Consider the following 21,769-nt stretch of genomic DNA (forward strand, 5'->3'; position numbering starts at 1 on the left):
TTCTCGTTACCAGTAACAATACAGCATAGGAATGTTCGGTGTTGTTCACAAGCCAACTGATGAAGCAGAGATGCACATATGGCCACTCGCTGGTTTTTGGCTAATGGAACGGCGTACAGAACCACTGCAGGCAAATATCGCACGATGGTGGATTGATAACGATTCATTATATCTGCCAGTTCTCGAGTAGACTGTGCTCCCTTGTATTGATAGGATATGTACATCGTAATGTATATTTTCTGACGAAATACATGCAGTATAAAGTGTTTCTGGATAAATAAACTACTTCCATGGATCATTGTGCATTAATGCGTTAAAACGATCTTCATCTAACCCCGAAGGTCTTCCTGAACGTGATGAGTCATTAATGTCATAACGATCCTCCTTACACTGAGAAAAACGTTTTCTTGCAGTTCTCTGTCCAATGGCATTATTCCCATACACGGTGCAAATGTTTCTAGCTGCCTCCTCTGCTGTCACCTCTTTACTGAACTCAAAAAGAAGTACATGTCGGAAATATTCCGATGTTCACCACTTGGCACTCCATTTTATAGCCTCCACAGCTCCACACATAATTTCCAAATAACAGTATGACAACATGTAAACTTAACACTTAACAGCAACAGTGAACTACAAATACAAAATGACAATCGTGAAAAACAAACATACAGCAACTGGAATACCAACATGCAAAACAAAAACGCTACGAACTTCTGCATCAACCTAATATTTCAGCTGGGGTATACGGTACTGCATTTACTCAAAATTGCAAAAAACCTATAAATAAAGCATTCGCACTTAGATTTATTACTCTGACTTTTCCTTTCAATGTACTGATTCCATGAGTGGAACTGATTTTGCTTTGGATCATGTTAATTAAAAACACATCTGAAAACTTTGATACCGTTACTATACGAGACACGAAATTTACACTGAGATAATCAACAGGATCTGAAGTAGCGACACTATTAATTGGAAAGCACACATTCTACTCTTTCTGAGAACATATTTTGATTTGCCGTACAAAATCAAATTAAAATATATATGTAGTTAAAGTTCGCTATCAACCATACTTACTATTGTCTTCTGTGTCATAAGACCTATTTAACTCCCGATTTCATGCATATACTTTCGTAGATTTTTCTGCATTGAATGATATCCTTCATTAAGCAGTTAAGCCACATATTAAAAACTTGACTAAACTAATATAAAGCATTATAAATTTGAATATGGTTGCCACACGTGTAGCTACGGAATTCCCAACTCGGATGTATACTACTATGGTTCTGTTGTTTATATATTTTTGTAGACCACAGCATATTTCATAAACCAAATTACTGTTAATCCTTAAATCCCACCCTAGGTAGCAAAACTTAACATAGTTTCTGAAATAACAACTTATTCATACGTCAGTCTTTAAATAGTCAGACGACACGTAAAATAGTCAACTGCGACCGACAAATAGCTGTGTAAAATCTATGTTGGAGTTCGCGGTGAGCCCCAATTGAGCGAGAAATGTGCAGCACCTACAGCGATTGGACAAAAATATGGACACACCGCAAAAACTGCGTACTTGAACATAAATGCGTATGCTAGCTAAGTCTGTAAGCTGCTTTGCCGGATTTGAGCACTGTCGGCACCTGTGCAGTGTCTTCGAAAGGTTCCAAGTGTCAGTCATGGTCACAACAGTGTTCTGTGAAGTTGTGAGTGTGTTATGCTGGAGCTAAGTGAGTTCGAACGCAATCAACAAGTTCTCAATCAGTCTTGGTTGTCCCGTACCCTTCCCTTTGCAAATACAGCTTGTGTCTTCAAACCGATGTAAGCATCTACGGATGTTGTTAATCACTTGGAAGATTACAATGGAACTGATACGAAACACACGTTGTATTTTAACAACAGATTCAGTCCTTGCAAGTTGTAAAACACAAAAAGCGTAGTGTGCACTAATTGCCCTCTTTGCTACCAGCGCGTTCTAACGGAAGACACAGGAAACAGCGCTTGTGCACTGGTGAACAAACAAAACTGTTTTGAGTTGCTCTTTCAAATGGTTCAAATGGCTCTGAGCACTATGGGACTTAACATCTGGGGTCATCAGTCCCCTATAACTTAGAACTACTTAAACCTAACTAATCTAAGGACATCACACACATCCATGCCCAAGGCAGCATTAGAACCTGCGACTGTAGCAGTCGGGCGGTTGCAAACTGAAGCGCCTAGAATCGCTCGGTCACAGCGGCCGGCTTGCTCTTTCATTTGATGTGTTATCTGTAATTGAAAGTTGAATGTAATAAACGCAATAAAGCCCTAAAACCTCTATATTCGTTTTGAAACACCCGGCATTACTGTTTTAATAGCGGTGTGTTATAGAATACATTAGGATTTTTCTCGATTACATTCAACGGTGTAGCACGAGGAGAATTACAGTTACGTGAATCTATGTGAACAGAGTGGACTTTGGAAAATGCGAATGAAATATTACAAGTCAGTAGTATTGCCCTCAGTATTAAGCGCTTCTGAATGCCTCTTGACGAACACGAAGGGTCCAGTCAGGAAACTAGAGTTCAAGGAACGGAAAATCGTGAGGAGAATACTAGGCCAATAAGAGAAGAAGATGGCATCTACAGGATCAGACACAACAGTGAGCTGTAGCCTAGCATCTCCAAAAAGACGTAATCACATCTATAAGGAAAAGGCGACTGGCTTTCTATTGATATTTCATTCGCATAAACACCTGCAGACTCACGAACAGGATCTTCACCACCACAGTTAGAGGGAAAGCCTCTAAGAACAAATGGACTACCACAGTGAAATCAGATCTAGAGCAACTCGAAATTCCGTTAGGAACGATATAGGACTGCTCCAAATTCCGGAAGATCATTCTACAAGAGATGTTCCCAGTGTGCCTCATCAGAAAAAGAGCGGAGCGAAGTGAACGGAAGAGAGGGATCTTAGTCACAGCTAGGAAATGGAAGCTTTCTGGGCTAAGAAGAAACAGAATACCCGTGTAAAGTGTCGAAACGAGAATCGCACAAATACCCAGTCAGATTTTCATAAGATTTCAAAGTGGTGAAAATATTGCCAACATGTTTTAAATGTTCAGCAGTGTAAAACTGTGCACTTGACGAAACGCAGAAAAGTAGTATCTTATGGCTGCAACATCAATAAGACGAAGATGGACTCAGTGAACTCGTACAAATGCCTGAATCTAAAAATTTGTAGGCTTATGAAATGGAATGATCATGCAAGCTTAATCGTAGGCAGGACAGGTGGCAGACTTCGACCACCTACAAAGGAGACTGCTTACAGATCACTCGTGCGTTCCATCGTAAAATACTACCCATATCAAATCAGACTAACTAGGGGCACTGATCATATACAAAGAAGGGAGGCACGAATTGTCACAGAGAGTTGTTTGAAAAATGGGAGAGCATCATAGAAATGTCTAAAAACCTGAATTAGCAGACTCTGGAGGACAGATTCCAATTACTTTTAAGGTTTCGAGAAATAGTAAAAAAAGTAAAGTTCCGCGTACTGACGCCGATCGACCGCCGTGTCATCATCTGCCTCCATTGTCATCATTGGATGCCATGTGGAGGGGCATACCGCTCTCCGGTTGCCGGGTTTCTTGACCTTGGAGCGCTAGTAATCGTTCGAGTAGCTCATCAGCTGGCCTCACGGCGCTGTCTACAGCCAATACCAGTCCTCCCACAGTGGAAAAGTCACTGGAAGTACTGCAGTAACAGGAATCGGAACCCGGGTCTTCCACATGGCAGTCGGCTTCTCTGAACACTCATATACGGAGGTAGACTCAGTAGAAACCGTATAGACAGGACGGACTAATTAAAACATGCGCAGAAGCACCAAAGCAGTCATGCTTCTCGCGCTCCATACGCGATTGGAACAGGAAGAATCATATGCTACCCTGCTAAGTACTCTCTGCCGTGCACTTCACAGTTGTTCGTAAAGTAAGTGTGTGGACGTAGACTGCTTAGCCTAAAACAGAGTCTATGACATCGTTTCAATTTATGTCCTACCATACACTGGTCTTTCCAGGCATTTTCTTGACTTGACGGAAGCCACTATTGAGTCTTTAAATCCTGGAGTCCTAGGTTACTATGAGTTTTCGTTGGCGAAGCGTACAAGTTAATACACTGACAGAAAAAAAATCGAAACGCCAAGGAGTTGTGCGACATGAACGAAAATTGGTAAGCATGTTTCTATACCTGAAAGATGATGCCTATTGAGATTTCGCGCCAGTCGCATAAGAGTGGCATTAGTAGCGCCACTATGAGGATGCACATCAGGTTTGTTTTAAATATACGCTGTAACGGTCGTGAGTGTTAGTTGACTTTGAGACTGTATGTGGTGAGTTGATGTTAGACAAGAATGCCTTTAAGCAGACAAAGACGCCATTATTCAACACCTGTCTGAGTCTGAACGAAGTCGCGCGATAGGGCTACGGGAAGCTGGATGTTCCTATTGCGATATTGCAGAAAGACTTGGCAGGAATGTATCCACTGTAGATTATTGCCAGCAGTGGTGGTCACGAGAATGTACGGTTCCGAGACCAGCGGGCTCCGGACGGCCACACGGCACTAACGAGAGGGAATACCGTCGTGTTCGGCGTATGGCTCCGATGCATCGTACTGCATCTGCAGGAACAATTTGAGCAGCAGTTGACGTCACAGTGACGTAACGAACTGTTACAAATCGGCTACTTCAAGGATAGCTCCGGGCCGGGCGCCCTGTAGCGTACATGCCACTGACCCCAAACCACCTCCATTTGCGACGTCAGTAGTGTCGAGCGAGAACTCATTGGAGGGCAGGGTGGGGGTCTGTTGTGTTTTCTGATGACAGCTGGTTCTGCCTCGATGCCAGTGATGGCCGTGTGTTGGCTAGGAGGAAGACGGCTGAGGGCATGCAACCAATTTGTCTGAGTGCTAGACACACTGGATCTACGCCTAAGTTATCGTATCTGGTGCGATTTCGTATGAGAGCAGGAGCTCTCTCGCGGTTATCCCACTCACCCGGACTTTAAATATGTGCTTCAATTTGGTGATTCGACCTGGTGTGCTCTCGTTCATGAACAGCATTCCAGGGTATTTTTTCCAACTGGATAACGCTCACCTGGATACCGCTGTTGTAACCCAACATGATCTACAAAGTGCCGACATGTTTCCTTGGCCTGCCCAATCACCAGATCCGTCTCCAATTGAGCATATAGGGGACATCATCAGATGACAACTGCAGAGTCGTCCACAAACAGCATTAGCCGTCCCTGTATTGACTGACCAAGCGTGAAAGGTATGGAAGTCTAGCCCCCAACTTGACATCCGGTACCTGTACAACATAATGTATTCACGTCAGCATGCTTGCATTCAATATTTGCAATGCCTTATCTCGTGCTTTCATTAAACTTTGTCTTGTTATATTAATCACCTAAATGTGTTTCCTAGACAAATTTATTGCCGAATTTTCATTACTCTACATTAATTATTTTTGGGTGCTGTGGTTTTTTACCCATGAGTGTGTTTCACTGCATTAGGGGCCTGTTACACGTTGAGTGTTTAATGTTCCGTCAGATGGGCTGTCACTAGAGACAGATATAACACGCATAGGCAAGGAAATAGACTGAGTTATTTTTAAAGTGAACATTCTGGCATAGGCTTTAAGTGAATCAGGCATACCATCGGAAACCTAAATGTGGATGGCTGGACAGGGATTTGAACGAATCTCGTCCAGTATACGAGTCCAAATCCGACTGGATAATACAAGTTTCTTAAGCATAACACTTCCTCATTGATAATCGCATGTCGGATTGAAAATAATGGCGCTCACAGGGTCAGTACCTTATAAAATCAACAACTGTTTTATCGCAGTTCCCTGGTGCACGTCTGAAATTACTTTTATGTGCGTGGATGAAAGCTCCAGAACAGGACAAAAGTACTGCGTTATCACTAAGAAGGCATTTTCAAACTAGACTGAAGCTAGTTAGAATCGGGTTTAAATTTGATTTAATTCTCTTTTTTAATCAGACTTCGGTGCCATAAAAACTTATCGAAAGGCAAGAAACAGTGAATCGATCTAGTTACTTTCATTTCGTCATGCACCATCGCACAAGAAAGCGTTATTTGCCTCAAGAGAAGAAATAATTGCGAAGTCGTGAAGATACTAAGTCTACTTGCAGCTCGCAGAGAGACATAAGCAATAATTATTTCTACATTCCCTACGTCAAAAATGAGACTTTTAAGAAAGTACAGTATATCTTCGAGCAAACTGTGTTTTAAGTCCTTCTAGCGACCTGTTTTTAGTACTATGAATTTCTACAACATTTGTCAGTTTGGAGTGACGGAAGAGTCTGAGAATGTTTAAAGAATGTTGTACATTTCACGGTGTATTTTTAATCTCTAAGAAAATTTCAGTGATATGATAGAGACAGATACCCATAGAAGCACCTCGAGAAATGCTGAGGCACCACGAGCAGAGCAACTCATAAAATTCCAAGAATGTGTCTTCGTAGTGTATTAAGAACTATTACATCCCCACTACACGTACATTCATGAGCAACTGAACTGAATAAACCTATGTAGGAGCTTGTAGCATTCCCTTTCGCCTGACGACGCTGCTGCTGCCGCGTCGTGGCGTGGGCTCAGCGTTAGCGATCGGAAGCCATCCTCACCCACTTCCGCTCAACTGCCGTTCACAATCGCGGAGATAGTTTGTACCTGGATGCGCAATCAGGCACATATTCTTAGATGTCAAAGCATTCTGATAAATTTCAGAAACGAGTGCATGGTGTATTGTCTTGCTATAGATATGGATGGCTTGCGAAGTGCTTGAGGAGAACAATCGGATACGCAAGATCGGAAAGTCAGTATCGTTTACCTGCAAGAGGCGATGACAGGTACATCAGGGTTACCATTTCATCCCATATTAACATTACTTGCACAAAAACACTTCCACCACCTGCATGGAAAGGTGTGCTTTTGAAAAGCTGGTTGCATCGCGTCGATTTTCGGCGTACGCGCATCAACGTATAGCGCTATTCGTCAGTTCAGATGACCTCCCCAAGGAGTAACATAAGCGTCATGGCAAGATGAGCCGTTTCTCTCCCTCACAGCAGATATCTATGAGGGGCGATTGAAAAGTCCGTGCAAAAATAAAAATTACTTACGTGTTTGGGGTAAACCTTTTTTATTTTTCAACATAGTCTCCTTTTAGACCTATACACTTCGTCCAACGCTGTTCTAATTTGTTGATCCCTTCCGAATAATGGGAATTGGCCAAGTCTGCAAAATAGCTATTAGTCGCTGCAATCACCTCCTCATTTTAATAAAATCTTTGTCCCCCCCCCCAGCCGTTTCTTCAAATTGGGGAACAAACAGTAGTCCGAGGGAGCCAAGTCTGGAGAACAGGGGGGATGCGAAAAGAGTTGGAATCTTATTTCCGTTGATTTTGCGACCACAATTGCTGAGGTGTGCGCTGGTGCATTGTCGTGATAGAAAAGGAATTTTTTGCGGTCCAATCGTAGGCGTTTTTCTTGCAGCTCGGTTTCAAACAGTCCAATAACTATGAATAATATGCACCTGTAATAGTTTTACCCTTTTCCAGATAATCGATGAGGATTATCCCTTGTGAATCCCAAAAGAGAGCCGCCATAATCTTTCCGGCCGAAGGAATGGTCTTCGCCTTTTTTGGTGCAGGTTCTCCATTGGTAACCCGTTGTTTAGGTGGTTGTTTGGCCCCAGGAGTATGGTAATGTATCGATGTTTCATCCACAGTGACGAAACGCTTAAAGTCCTGCGGATTCTTCAAATGGTTCAAATGGCTCTGAGCACTATGGGACTTAACATCTGAGGTCATTAGTTCCCTAGAACTTAGAACTACTTAAACCTAACCGAAGGACATAACACACATCCATGCCCGAGGCAGGTTTCGAACCTCCGACCGTAGCAGTCGCTCGGTTCCGGACTGAAGCGCCTAGAACCGCTCGGGCACAGCGGCCGGCTGCGGATTCTTCTTGAACAGCTGCAAACAATCCTTGCAACACTTCACACGATTCCGTTTTGGGTCAAGCGTGAGCAATCGCGGAACCCATCTTGCGGATAGCTTTCTCATGTCCAAATGTTTATGCAAAATATTATGTACCCATTCATTCGAGATGCCCACAGCACTAGCAATCTCACGCACCTTAACTCTTCTGTCATCCATCACCATATCATGGATTTTATCAATGATTTCTGGAGTCGTAACCTCCACAGGGCGTCCAGAACGTTCAGCATCACTTGTCCCCAATGGCCACTCTGAAAATTTTGAAACCACTTATAAACTGTTCTAATCGAAGGTGCAGAGTCACCTTAATGTTTATCAATCTTCTCTTTAGTCTCCTGAGGCGTTTCATAAAGTAATGTTTAATCACCACACGAAATTCTTTGTCGTCCATTTTTTGACAATCACTCGACTTCCTTGATTCACACGAATACCAAACACAAAGAAATATACCAATATGGCTGAAACTTGGTGTGCGTTCTTTTCAAAGATGCTACTAACTAAACATGACCTCGATACTCGCCGGTGGTGCAATCTCTCGGACTTAGGACGGACTTTTCAAACGCCCCTCATATGAATCAACTGGCCGTGAGTATACATGGAACAGCTAGCACAGCGTTGAAACTGGGGTATTTATGGCTGCAAAAAAGGCATGTATTTGTCTTGGGGCATGCATCGGGAAATGCACTGACGTGCAGAACTGAAAGACGAAAGTAACTTTCGCATAATGTGACTCTGCCAAGTAACACAGCTCGATGAAACATGGACCATACACAGGAAGAACTGCTACCGTATAGTACGGAAGGTAATTGGATACGGCATGAGACGAGAAATTACACTTTTATTCAAAGATTGATGATGGCCCCATGGACATTACAAAAGGCGGGTCACTATGGGCGGCAATGCATGCTGTGCAACGAACTCAGATGCTGGCCACAAGGTCTGTAAGATGTTCTTGTGTCACCGCATCCCACACGCCAAATCATCCATAAAAATACAGTCGGAGCCGAATACACCCCTGAAAAGACCCACATGGCGAAGGAGTACAGAGTCACAATAACGTTGAGCGGAGAGAGTACCGTGCTTAAAGGTTTGGAGGACAGTATGCCGAAGCAGCATAATGTTTACCCACACCATAACACCGGAATCACCAAAACTATCACGTTTGACAGTGTTACTGGGTGCATTACGTGTTCTCGCCTCTCGCCCTATGAATATTGGTGGTTATGGAGTGGGCAGGCATAATACATAAGGGTACTCCAAAATCTTTGACGCTGCAGTCACTGGGCAATGTGACACTGTACTCCTTCCCATGTGCGTCTTTTCAGGAATGCATTCGGCCCTGATTGCATTTTTATGAATGAAAATGAGCGACCGCATCGAATAGCACAAGTGAAGGAACTCTCGAAACGAGAGGATATTCGTTGAGTGAACGAGTGTGCCAGTTCTCCCGGCATAAATACCCTCTAGCACGTGTGGGATGTGTGCGGATACGATTTGCAGCACGTTCAAGTACACCAATGACCATCCATCAGCCGTCAACCACTCTTGTGGAGGAATGGAACGGCCTACCTCAAGAACTCTTTGCAACCCTTGTGGTCAGCATGGGAATACGTTGCGCAGCATACGTTGCCGTCCGTAGTTATCACATGCTCTGTTAAGAACCATGTCTCGCCTTTCGTATTGTTCAGAGGGCAGTCATAAATCTCGGTGACTTCAGTGTAATTATTGTGTTTATTTCTTCGTCTCATCGTCTCATTGCGCTTTCGTTTCAGTTACAGTGTAGCAGTTCTTTGTATGAGTGATCCAGATTTCACGAGCTATTTTACTTGGCAGTGAAACATCATACAAAAGTTACTTTCGTCCTTAGGTTTTGAACACCAGTGTAGGAAGGGTAGAGACTTACGTCCGTTCCTTGTCGGGGTAATAAGGCTTAATAAGAGTACGGGAAGGAAACAGCCATTGTCTTATTTACAGAAAAAATCAGGATAAATTTCTACTATTATTCTCCAGAATGTGAGTCCTACAGTGTCACCTATACTAACGTTCGAAAGTTAAGAATAATCAGAAAACGATGAAACTAGGTTTAGACAATATCAATAATCACTCTTAATGAGCTGTGGCCGAACGGTTCTAGGCGCTTCACTCCGGAACCGCGCTGCTGCTACGGTCGTAGTTCCGAATCCTGCTACGGGCATGGATGTGCGTGATGTCCTTAGGTTAGTTAGGTTTAATTAGTTCAATGTCTAGGTGATTGATGAGCTCAGGTGTTAAGTCCCATAGTGCTTAGAGCCATTTGAACCATTTTGAACTCTTAATGACCGTCCAAATACCCTCAGATACCAGACTTACGCTCTTTGTATGGGGAAGTAGTATTCCATGATTTTTAATGGGCCTTTCATTCAAAGATATTGAAACGTTATGTATTACACACGTAATATTTCAGTCGTGTCTGCACGTTCATTATGAGTAGAGTATGATGCCACAAAGACTCCCTCTGGTCCCTACTTTGAGAACCCTCCAAGCAGTCCAGGCACAGATATCGGCAGTATTTGAGATACCATCATGTTTCATTTCAGGTCTTTGACAGTGGTTCGAACCAATAAAAGTTTTCACTTGACCAGTACAAGGTCGACCAAGAATATACAGTTACAGAAATAGTTTTGGAAGAGAACAGTTTGGTGTTGATGGTGTCCAGGTGACGGGAAGCATGTCATAGGATGTGCTTATGAAGCTCTTCATTTCGGTAGCAGATGGGACGAATATTGTTAACACCTTAATGAACAGACTTCCTGTTCGAGAGCGATAACTCTTGCCAATATTGAGCTGCTCTAATAAACGAATTTCTCACAGTTGAAGATACGCAGCGGGTAGTTGGGAGCTCCAACGTCAGGCGCGTAATGGGGCCCCTTAGGGATATGGCAGCAAGGGAGGGGAAGAAGACCAAAGTGCTCTCCGTGTGCATACCGGGGGGAGTCATTCCAGATGTGGAAAGGGTCCTTCCGGATGCCATGAAGGGTACAGGCTGCACCCATCTGCAGGTGGTCGCTCATGTCGGCACCAATGATGTGTGTCGCTATGGATCGGAGGAAATCCTCTCTGGCTTCCGGCGGCTATCTGATTTGGTGAAGACTGCCAGTCTCGCTAGCGGGATGAAAGCAGAGCTCACCATCTGCAGCATCGTCGACAGGACTGACTGCGGACCTTTGGGACAGAGCCGAGTGGAGGGTCTGAATCAGAGGCTGAGACGGTTCTGCGACCGTGTGGGCTGCAGATTCCTCGACTTGCGCCATAGGGTGGTGGGGTTTCGGGTTCCGCTGGATAGGTCAGGAGTCCACTACGCGCAACAAGCGGCTACACGGGTAGCAGAGGTTTTGTGGCGTGGGCTGGGCGGTTTTTTAGGTTAGATGGCCTCGGGCAAGTACAGAAAGGGCAACAGCCTCAACGGGTGCGGGGCAAAGTCAGAACATGCGGGGACCAAGCAGCAATCGGTATTGTAATTGTAAACTGTCGAAGCTGCGTTGGTAAAGTACCGGAACTTCAAGCGCTGATAGAAAGCACTGAAGCTGAAATCGTTATAGGTACAGAAAGCTGGCTGAAGCCAGAGATAAATTCTGCCGAAATTTTTACAAAGGTACAGACGGTGTTTAGAAAGGATAGATTGCATGCAACCGGTGGTAGAGTGTTCGTCGCTGTTAGTAGTAGTTTATCCTGTAGTGAAGTAGAAGTGGATAGTTCCTGTGAATTATTATGGGTGGAGGTTACACTCAACAACCGAGCTAGGTTAATAATTGGCTCCTTTTACCGACCCCCCGACTCAGCAGCTTTAGTGGCAGAACAACTGAGAGAAAATTTGGAATACATTTCACATAAATTTTCTCAGCATGTTATAGTCTTAGGTGGAGATTTCAATTTACCAGATATAGACTGGGACACTCAGATGTTTAGGACGGGTGGTAGGGACAGAGCATCGAGTGACATTATACTGAGTGCACTATCCGAAAATTACCTCGAGCAATTAAACAGAGAACCGACTCGTGGAGATAACATCTTGGACCTACTGGTAACAAACAGACCCGAACTTTTCGACTCTGTAAGTGCAGAACAGGGAATCAGTGATCATAAGGCCGTTGCAGCATCCCTGAATATGGAAGTTAATAGGAATATAAAAAAAGTGCGGAAGGTTTATCTGTTTAGCAAGAGTAATAGAAGGCAGATTTCAGACTACCTAACAGATCAAAACGAAAATTTCTGTTCCGACACTGACAATGTTGAGTGTTTATGGAAAAAGTTCAAGGCAATCGTAAAATGCGTTACGTTACGTGCCGAGTAAAACTGTGAGGGACGGGAAAAACCCACCGTGGTACAACAACAAAGTTAGGAAACTACTGCGAAAGTAAAGAGAGCTTCACTGCAAGTTTAAACGCAGCCAAAACCTCTCAGACAAACAGAAGCTAAACGATGTCAAAGTTAGCGTAAGGAGGAGGGCTATGCGTGAAGCGTTCAGTGAATTCGAAAGTAAAATTCTATGTACCGACTTGACAGAAAATCCTAGGAAGTTCTGGTCTTACGTTAAATCAGTAAGTGGCTCGAAACAGCATATCCAGACACTCCGGGATGATGATGGCATTGAAACAGAGGATGACAAGCGTAAAGCTGAAATACTAAACACCTTTTTCCAAAGCTGTTTCACAGAGGAAGACCGCACTGCAGTTCCTTCTCTAAATCCCCGCACAAACGAAAAAATGGCTGACATCGAAATAAGTGTCCAAGGAATAGAAAAGCAACTGGAATCACTCAACAGAGGAAAGTCCACTGGACCTGACGGGATACCAATTCGATTCTACACAGAGTACGCGAAAGAACTTGCCCCCCTTCTAACAGCCGTGTACCGCAAGTCTCTAGAGGAACGGAAGGTTCCAAATGATTGGAAAAGAGCACAGGTAGTCCCAGTCTTCAAGAAGGGTCGTCGAGCAGATGCGCAAAACTATAGACCTATATCTCTGACGTCGATCTGTTGTAGAATTTTAGAACATGTTTTTTGCTCGAATATCATGTCGTTTTTGGAAACTCAGAATCTACTATGTAGGAATCAACATGGATTCCGGAAACAGCGATCGTGTGAGACCCAACTCGCTTTATTTGTTCATGAGACCCAGAAAATATTAGATACAGGCTCCCAGGTAGATGCTATTTTTCTTGACTTCCGGAAGGCGTTCGATACAGTTCCGCACTGTCGCCTGATAAACAAAGTAAGAGCCTACGGAATATCAGACCAGCTGTGTGGCTGGATTGAAGAGTTTTTAGCAAACAGAACACAGCATGTTGTTATCAACGGAGAGACGTCTACAGACGTTAAAGTAACCTCTGGTGTGCCACAGGGGAGTGTTATGGGACCATTGCTTTTCACAACATATATAAATGACCTAGTAGATAGTGTCGGAAGTTCCATGCGGCTTTTCGCGGATGATGCTGTAGTATACAGAGAAGTTGCAGCATTAGAAAATTGTAGCGAAATGCAGGAAGATCTGCAGCGGATAGGCACTTGGTGCAGGGAGTGGCAACTGACCCTTAACATAGACAAATGTAATGTATTGCGAATACATAGAAAGAAGGATCCTTTATTGTATGATTATATGATAGCGGAACAAACACTGGTAGCAGTTACTTCTGTAAAATATCTGGGAGTATGCGTGCGGAACGATTTGAAGTGGAATGATCATATAAAATTAATTGTTGGTAAGGCGGGTACCAGGTTGAGATTCATTGGGAGAGTCCTTGGAAAATGTAGTCCATCAACAAAGGAGGTGGCTTACAAAACACTCGTTCGACCTATACTTGAGTATTGCTCATCAGTGTGTGATCCGTACCAGATCGGGTTGACGGAGGAGATAGAGAAGAATCAAAGAAGAGCGGCGCGTTTCGTCACAGGGTTATTTGGTAACCGTGATAGCGTTACGGAGATGTTTAACAAACTCAAGTGGCAGACTCTGCAAGAGAGGCGCTCTGCATCGCGGTGTAGCTTGCTCGCCAGGTTTCGAGAGGGTGCGTTTCTGGATGAGGTATCGAATATATTGCTTCCCCCTACTTATACCTCCCGAGGAGATCACGAATGTAAAATTAGAGAGATTAGAGCGCGCACAGAGGCTTTCAGACAGTCGTTCTTCCCGCGAACCAGGAAAGGGAGGTAATGACAGTGGCACGTAAAGTGCCCTCCGCCACACACCGTTGGGTGGCTTGCGGAGTATAAATGTAGATGTAGATGTAGATGTAGACTGCCAAGATGTGTCTGTGGACCTGAGTCGTTAGGAGTATGTCTGTAGTGGATTGGGGAGACGAATTGCAGCCTGCCAGTGACCAGTTCCAGGTCCGGCATAGCTCTTACACGGGAGTGGGATCGACTCTCCAATAGGCCTCTTGAACAACATCACAGTCAGTATGACACGTTACTGCTGGATGGGCGTGGCACTTAGCGGTAATAACATCCAAATTAACTGCCCGCTACTGCGAAAGCAATTACCCGCTTTTATTACTATTTAAAAAATGCGTTTATCTTCGACTTAAAAACTTTTATAATTAAATGTTCTGGACGCTTTTGTATGTTAAGTGTCTTATTATTAAACTTAACGTTTTTCGGTAACCTTCCAGAGCCGTTGTCGAGGAAATATGCTCCCATTTCCAGATCATGTTTAGCTGTTGGACACAAGTGTACATAGGTGCTGACTGCGGAATCAGAAACGAATGGTGGTGGGGGGGGGGGATATTATCAGTAGTATATTGCCCCCCTCTCCCTCCCCCTCTTCTTGCCTTTCCACATATAATCGTTAATGAAATTCTTACATGCAATTAGGGACTGAAAAAATTAGTCGTGCTTGTGTTTACCGGTTCTTGTGAACAATGTGTAGTGTTTTAGTGTCTTGAAGCAGATCAGACACAGACTGTAGCCTCAGTATTCGTTACTGTACCCAGTTTTTGTCGAATTGATATCACTTGAGGTATTACAATTTTCTGCTGAATTCATCCGTTATAAAAGGTTACTACTTACCCTAATTGGACCCATGTCTGCTTTCCGGCCATAGCTGCCGTAGCCCCAATCACGGATAACTTTCTTTATTTCTGGCTTCTCTGGATCCACAAGACGAAATGCGGTGATATTAGTACCGCCGTATTTGAATTCTTCCAGGTCGACACTATGAAGATCCTGAAACAAAGGTCGGGATAAGTTATGTTTAATTTCAAGGTTTTGTGCATCTTGTGCATTGTTGCGATGAGTAATCTAAACGCAAGCTCTTAAAAAAGGAAGGGAAAAAATCACGTAGAGATAAACTAATGGCAGTGACAATTAGTCAACCACTGAAGATTATGTTTTTACTTTCATTTATAAGGGTCTGTGAAATGAAAACGAAACAGATGGAAAGAAGGGAGGCAAACTGTTTATTATTTCAAAAGTAGTTGACATAATTGTTAATACAGTTATCCCACTGTGAGACAAGACGGTTAATGCCTTTAAGTAAAAGTGTTTGCTGTTGCCTACGGAAACATGATTGTTTCCCGGCGTGTACCTCTTTTCTCGAAGCAAATCGGAGGCCTCGAATGTCTTTCTTCAGGGTTCCGAAAATATGGAAATCGTAGTGGGAGAGGTTGGAACTGTATGGAGATTGTGTAAGGGCTCCCCAGAGAAACTTTTGCAGCGTGCTCGAAAAAGCCTTAGCTAGAGATGAGCCCGCCCACACACATCCTCTTACACATCCTCCATACAATCCCAGTCTCTCCCCATGTGATTTCCATATTTTTGTGGCCCTAAAGGAAGACATTCGTGGCCGTCGTTATGCTTCGGACGAAGAGATGCACGTCTGGGTATAATCATGGTTCCACAGGCAACTGCAAACATTTTCCCACGAAGGAATTGACCATCTTGTCCTAAAGTGGAATAAATGTATTAACAGTTATGTCGTTGACTTTTGAAATAATAAACAGTTTACTTGCATTATTTCCATTTATCTCGTTTTCATCTGACTGCACCTTATATTTTGTGAAACTTAGTACATACTCGTATTCCAAGCTAAAATTCTTGAAAGTTTTTTTCTGCAATTGGATTCTAGCGAAGGACTGAGTGTATACTCGGATGCAGTTATCCGTGGGATTCATAATGTCTGGACATACATGCCAGCAATGAAGAAGTGATCAAATATATCTGTGTTAAAATTACGTAGAACTGAGAATAATGACATGCTGCACAAAGTATGCAGATACTCTAAGACTAGCTTTTGTTTTTCCGTACCATGCTTTACTGTTATTATGGTTAACAGAAGAGTTTGTGAATTCTCTAAAGTTTGTAGCAAGTCAGTAAGTGCTCTTGTTCTCAAATACTGGATGAATGTAGTCAGGATATTTGTAAGCGGTGTGTTACGCTGCCTCAAGACATATGCACAGTTTAAAACTATAATACACTACTGGCCATTAAAATTGCTACACCACGAAGATGACGTGCTACAGACGCGAAATTTAACCGACAAGAAGAAGATGCTGTGATATGCAAATGATTAGCTTTTCAGAGCATTCACACAAGGCTGGCGCCGGTGGCGACACCTACAACGTGCTGACATGAGGAAAGTTTCCAACCGATTTGTCATACACAAACAGCAGTTGACCGGCGTTGCCTGGTGAAACATTGTTGTGATGCCTCGTGTAAGGAGGAGAAATGCGTACCATCACGTTTCCGACTTTGATAAAGGTCGGATTGTAGCCTATCGCGATTGCGGTTTATCGTATCGCGACATTGCTGCTCGCGTTGGTAGAGATCCAATGACTGTTAGCAGAATATGGAATCGGTGGGCTCAGGAGGGTAATACGGAACGCCGTGCTGGATCCCAACGGCTTGTTATCACTAGCAGTCGAGATGACAGGTATCTTATCCGCATGGCTGTAACGGATCGTGCAGCCACGTCTCGATTCCTGAGTCAACAGATGGGGACGTTTGCAAGACAACAACCATCTGCACGAACAGTTCGACGACGTTTGCAGCATTATGGACTATCAGCTCGGAGACCATGGCTGCAGTTACCCTTGACGCAGCATCACAGACAGGAGCGCCTGCGATGGTGTACTCAGCGACGAACCTGGGTGCACGAATGGCAAAACGTCATTTTTTCGGATGAATCCAGGTTCTGTTTACAGCATCATGATGGTCGCATCCGTGTTTGGCGACATCTCGGTGAACGCACATTGGAAGCGTGTATTCGTCATCGCCATACTGGCGTATCACCCGGCGTGATGGTATGGAGTGCCATTGGTTACACGTCTCGGTCACCTCTTGTTCGCATTGACGGCACTTACGTTTCAGATGTGTTACGACCCGTGGCTCTACCCTTCATTCGATCCCTCCGAAACCCTACATTTCAGCAGGATAATGCACGACCGCATGTTGCAGGTCCTGTACGGGCCTTTCTGGATACGGAAAATGTTCGACTGCTGTCCTAGCCAGCACATTCTCCAGATCTCTCACCAATTGAAAATGTCTGGTCAATGGTAGCCGAGCAAGTCAGTACTTTTGATGAACTGTGGTACCGTGTTGCTGTATGGGCAGCTGTAACTGTACACGCCATCCAAGCTCTGTTTGACTCAATGACAAGGCGTATCAAGGCCGTTATTACGGCCAGAGGTGGTTGTTGTGGGTACTGATTTCTCAGGATCTATGCACCCAAATTGCGTGAAATTGTGTTCACATGTCAGTTCTAGTATAATATATTTGTCCAATGAATACCCGTTTATCATCTGCATTTCTTCTTGGTGTAGCAATTTTAATGGCCAGTGGTGTACTTGTCTTATTGTGCTGAACTTTTCACATAATATAATACCTTTTAATTAGCAAATTACGTCAGCAATTTTATTTTTTAAAATTTTATCAACATATGAACTACCGAAAAATAAATTTTCGTGTCCCTGGAAGCCTTGAGATAGGCAACCTGCAACTGGGCTTGGGTGCCGTGCTCGTTGCTTACAAGGTTAAGTCCCAATCGCACCCTCTTCAAATTTTGTGGTAAGATGGCCCGGTGGAGGGCCCGTCAAAAATTGAATACAGATGAAGATTGAATTCATGGAGAAGTTGTAGTGAACTGTGAAAAAAGAAGCAAAACAGAAACAGTGAACGTTCCTATCTCAACGATGTGCAACATCGAGCGAAATTGAATAGCCCATATATATATTTTTTTTCACAATATAATGAACTGTCCGTCCGGTCATTGAAGTGTCTGTTCGCTGTATTCAAACCGTTTTGGAACTTTTGTCTCTTACATTCCTTTGTTGCAACATAGTTCACACGGGTTTTTCTGTTGTTTCCGTTTCTGTCAGAGGTCTACGTTGCATCTCACCTGCTCTCACTATTTATAACATTCGCCGGCGGTTGTGGCCAAGCGGTTCTAGGCGCTTCAGTCCGGAACCGCGGTGCTGCTACGGTCGCAGAATCGAATCCTGCCTCGGGCATGGACGTGTGTGATGTACTTAGGTTATTTCGGTTTAAGTAGTTCTAAGTCTAGGGGACTGATGACCTCAGATGTTGAGTCTCATAGTGCTTAGCGCCATTTGAACCATTTTTTATAACATTTACTTGCGATGGTAATATATTCTTACCAAATAACTCATATTCTATAACCAATGTATAGTACGACAATTGCCAAAACTACAGAAGGAGAACAGACACGTCAAACGACAAGACGGAAAGTTCATAATTTTGCGAAAAAAAGGGCGCGAGTGAAGTATGAACACGGATCTCCGGCTTTGTAGTCGAACACCGTGACCACACATTTACGATGCGGTGGTTCTTACAATTCGTTCGTTGTTGCACATGTTGGGCTTGGACCGTTCACTGTTTCTATTTTGCTTCTTTTTTCACAGTTCAGTACAGGTTCTTCCTGTTTTCACGCTTGATCTTTGTTCAAGTTTTGACGGGCTATCCACTGGTCGATCTTACCACAAAATCTGACGGTGGTGCGATGGGGATTCAAAAAAATGGCTCTGAGCACTATAGGACTTAACATCTATGGTCATCAGTCCCCTAGAACTTAGAACTACTTAAACCTAACTAACCTAAGGACAGCACAAAACACGCAGCCATCACGAGGCAGAGAAAATCTCTGACTCCGCCGGGAATCGAACCCGGGAACCCGGGCGCGGGAAGCGAGAACGCTACCGCACGACCACGAGATGCGGGCGGTGCGATGGGGAGTTTGCCTTTTTTAGTAATACAGATGATTAGCAGAGTCCATATGTTTAACATGTTTGGAAGCGATAGGACTTCGGTAAGGTTTTGTAACCAGATGGGCACACACCAAAATTTAGCGCTGCGAGATATACTGAGGCGATAAAAGTCATGGGATAACGATACAGTACAGATATGTACAGATCGCTGTAGCACCGCGAACACGAGGTATAAAAGGGCGATGCATTGGCGAAGCTGTCATCTGTTCTCGGTTGATTAATGTTAAGAAGTTTACGACGCGATTATGGCCGCACTGTGGCAATTAACAGATGGTAGTTGGAGATAGGCGCATGGGACGTCAGTTTCGGAAATCATTAGGGAGTTCAGTATTCCGAGATCCACAGTGTCAAGAGTGCGCCGGAAATACCAAATTTCAGGAATTACCTCTCACCACCGACGGCCTTCACTTAACGACCGAGAGCAGTGGTGTTTGCTTAGAGTTGTCAGTGCTAACAGACAAGCAACACTGCTCGCAATAACCGCAGAAATCGATGTGGGTCGTACGACGAACGTATAAGTTAGGACAGTGCGGCTAAATTAGGCGTTAATGGGCTATGGAAGCAGACGACTGACGCGAGTGCCTTTGCTAACAGTACAGTACCTACAGCGCCTCTACTGGCCTCGTGGCCATATCGGTTGGACGCTAGACAACTGGAAAACCGTGGACTGGTCAGATGAGTGCCGATTTCAGTTGGTAAGAGCTGATAGTAGGCTTCAAGTGTGGTGCCGACCCCACAAAACCATGAACACAAGTTGACAACAAGACACTGTACAAGTTGGCGGTGGTTCCATAACGCTGTGGGCTGTGTTTACGTGGAATGGACTGCATCCTCTGGTCCAACTAAACCGAAAATTGAATTAGAATGGTTATGTTCGGCCACTTGTTCCCAAACAACGGTGGAATTTTTATGAATGACAGTGCACCATGTCACTGGATCACAATTGTTCACGACTGATTTGAACATTCTGGACAGTCGAGCGAATGAATTGGCCATCAATATCTCCTGAGATGAATCTCATCGAACATTTACAGGACATTATCGAGAGATCTGTTCGTGCACAAAATCTTGTACTGGCAACACTTTCGCAGTTATGGAAGACTATAGAGGCAGAGTTCCTCAATATTTCTGAAGCGAAGTTCTAATGACCTGTTGAGTCCATGCCAAGTCGAGTTGCTGCACTACGCCGGGCAAAACGAGATCCGACACGATATTAGGAACTATCCCATTATTCTTGTCACCTCAGTGTACATTTACATACGGTTACTGAAACTCAAGGTGAAATTGATTTTATTGCGACCTTGGGTGAAAGTTGTCAAGTGATAACATAACATCGGACGTAGAGTGAGAACAGCGAGGATTTGCAATGTGCCGTTTGAGGACCGGCAGACACATTTCAGTACGCTTATACGAAGTATGCCATTGTATACCAGTTAAACAGAAGCAATGAGCCACTAACACCCACTTGAATGTGAACAACGGCATCCCCGTATTACGGACTGATCTCAGAAAACATGCACCACCTTAGGTAGAAATGGACACCAAGGCGCCACTTGTTTATTAGGACCAGCCCAGGAAACGTGTCCTGTGTGTCGACACTGTTCAGTTCCAGGGATAATGTCCACGACTTAAATCCAACAAACCTCCCACATTGAGTGGTATCTCAACAAAGCGGGTCTATCTCTATGTACGCTTATGTGACAGTTATTTCTTCCGAAAAAAATGGAAACTGTGAATATCCGCCTCCTGTAAGCGTGATACCGGACGTGGTGTCGATAGAACTCGCCCCAAATAGTCTATGTATACAATGACCCAATCATCTGCAACAAACGAAGTTTGTACTTTAAAGATAAACCTCGCCATTTCTCAGTCGTTCGCAGCGCATACGAGACACAATGACGAGACATCGCTCCCTCAACCAAAGTCTGATATGGTAACCAAATATTTCTCTTCCTAGCTTCACTTATGCTAAAGTTTTCCTTTAACGGCTAAGTCGATCTTATAGGCAATGTTGTTCGAAAGTTTATCCATAATTAAGAAACCTCCATCTACGCCTAAGAACCCTTTTATCACAGTCCGGCCAAGGTTTGGAATTCAAAGAGCGAAAACGCAAACACTTGAGAAATGCACGTAGTGTCAAGCTCTTGAGTGATCAAGGACCTACTACTGACGCTCTTTAGAAGACGCACAAGTAATTTATACGGGCACTCACTTCTTCGAAATCGTCTCCTGTCTTCATAGTTCAATCACCAGACTTCAAATATGACCCCAAAATAGAACAGGCTGACGATCTAGTCTCGTAATCGTATAAAAGCTCATATTTAGCAGAGTTACCGTATGACATCGATCAATCTTCACAGAATCGCTGCGCCTATGAAACTATTGCAATCGTGACATCATATCTGCGAGTTATAAATTGACAAATTTGTATTGTACGAGGTCACTACCAGAAAAATTTAAAATA

The 21,769-nt window shown here is 43.8% G+C and overlaps 1 protein-coding gene across 6 annotated transcripts in view; it reads right to left on the minus strand.

The window, feature by feature from the left end:
- LOC126183515 (glutamate receptor ionotropic, kainate 2) overlaps positions 1 to 21,769 on the minus strand; it is a 270,896-nt gene that overhangs the window by 94,232 nt on the left and 154,895 nt on the right. For all 6 annotated transcript variants that reach the window (XM_049925566.1, XM_049925565.1, XM_049925564.1 and 3 more), the window contains one exon: positions 15,095 to 15,250. In XM_049925566.1, the coding sequence (XP_049781523.1) occupies positions 15,095 to 15,250 (156 nt within the window). The remainder of the gene's footprint in view (positions 1 to 15,094; positions 15,251 to 21,769) is intronic.

The sequence above is a fragment of the Schistocerca cancellata genome, chromosome 4 (assembly GCF_023864275.1).
Source record: "Schistocerca cancellata isolate TAMUIC-IGC-003103 chromosome 4, iqSchCanc2.1, whole genome shotgun sequence".
Classification (NCBI taxonomy): Eukaryota; Metazoa; Arthropoda; class Insecta; order Orthoptera; family Acrididae; genus Schistocerca; species Schistocerca cancellata.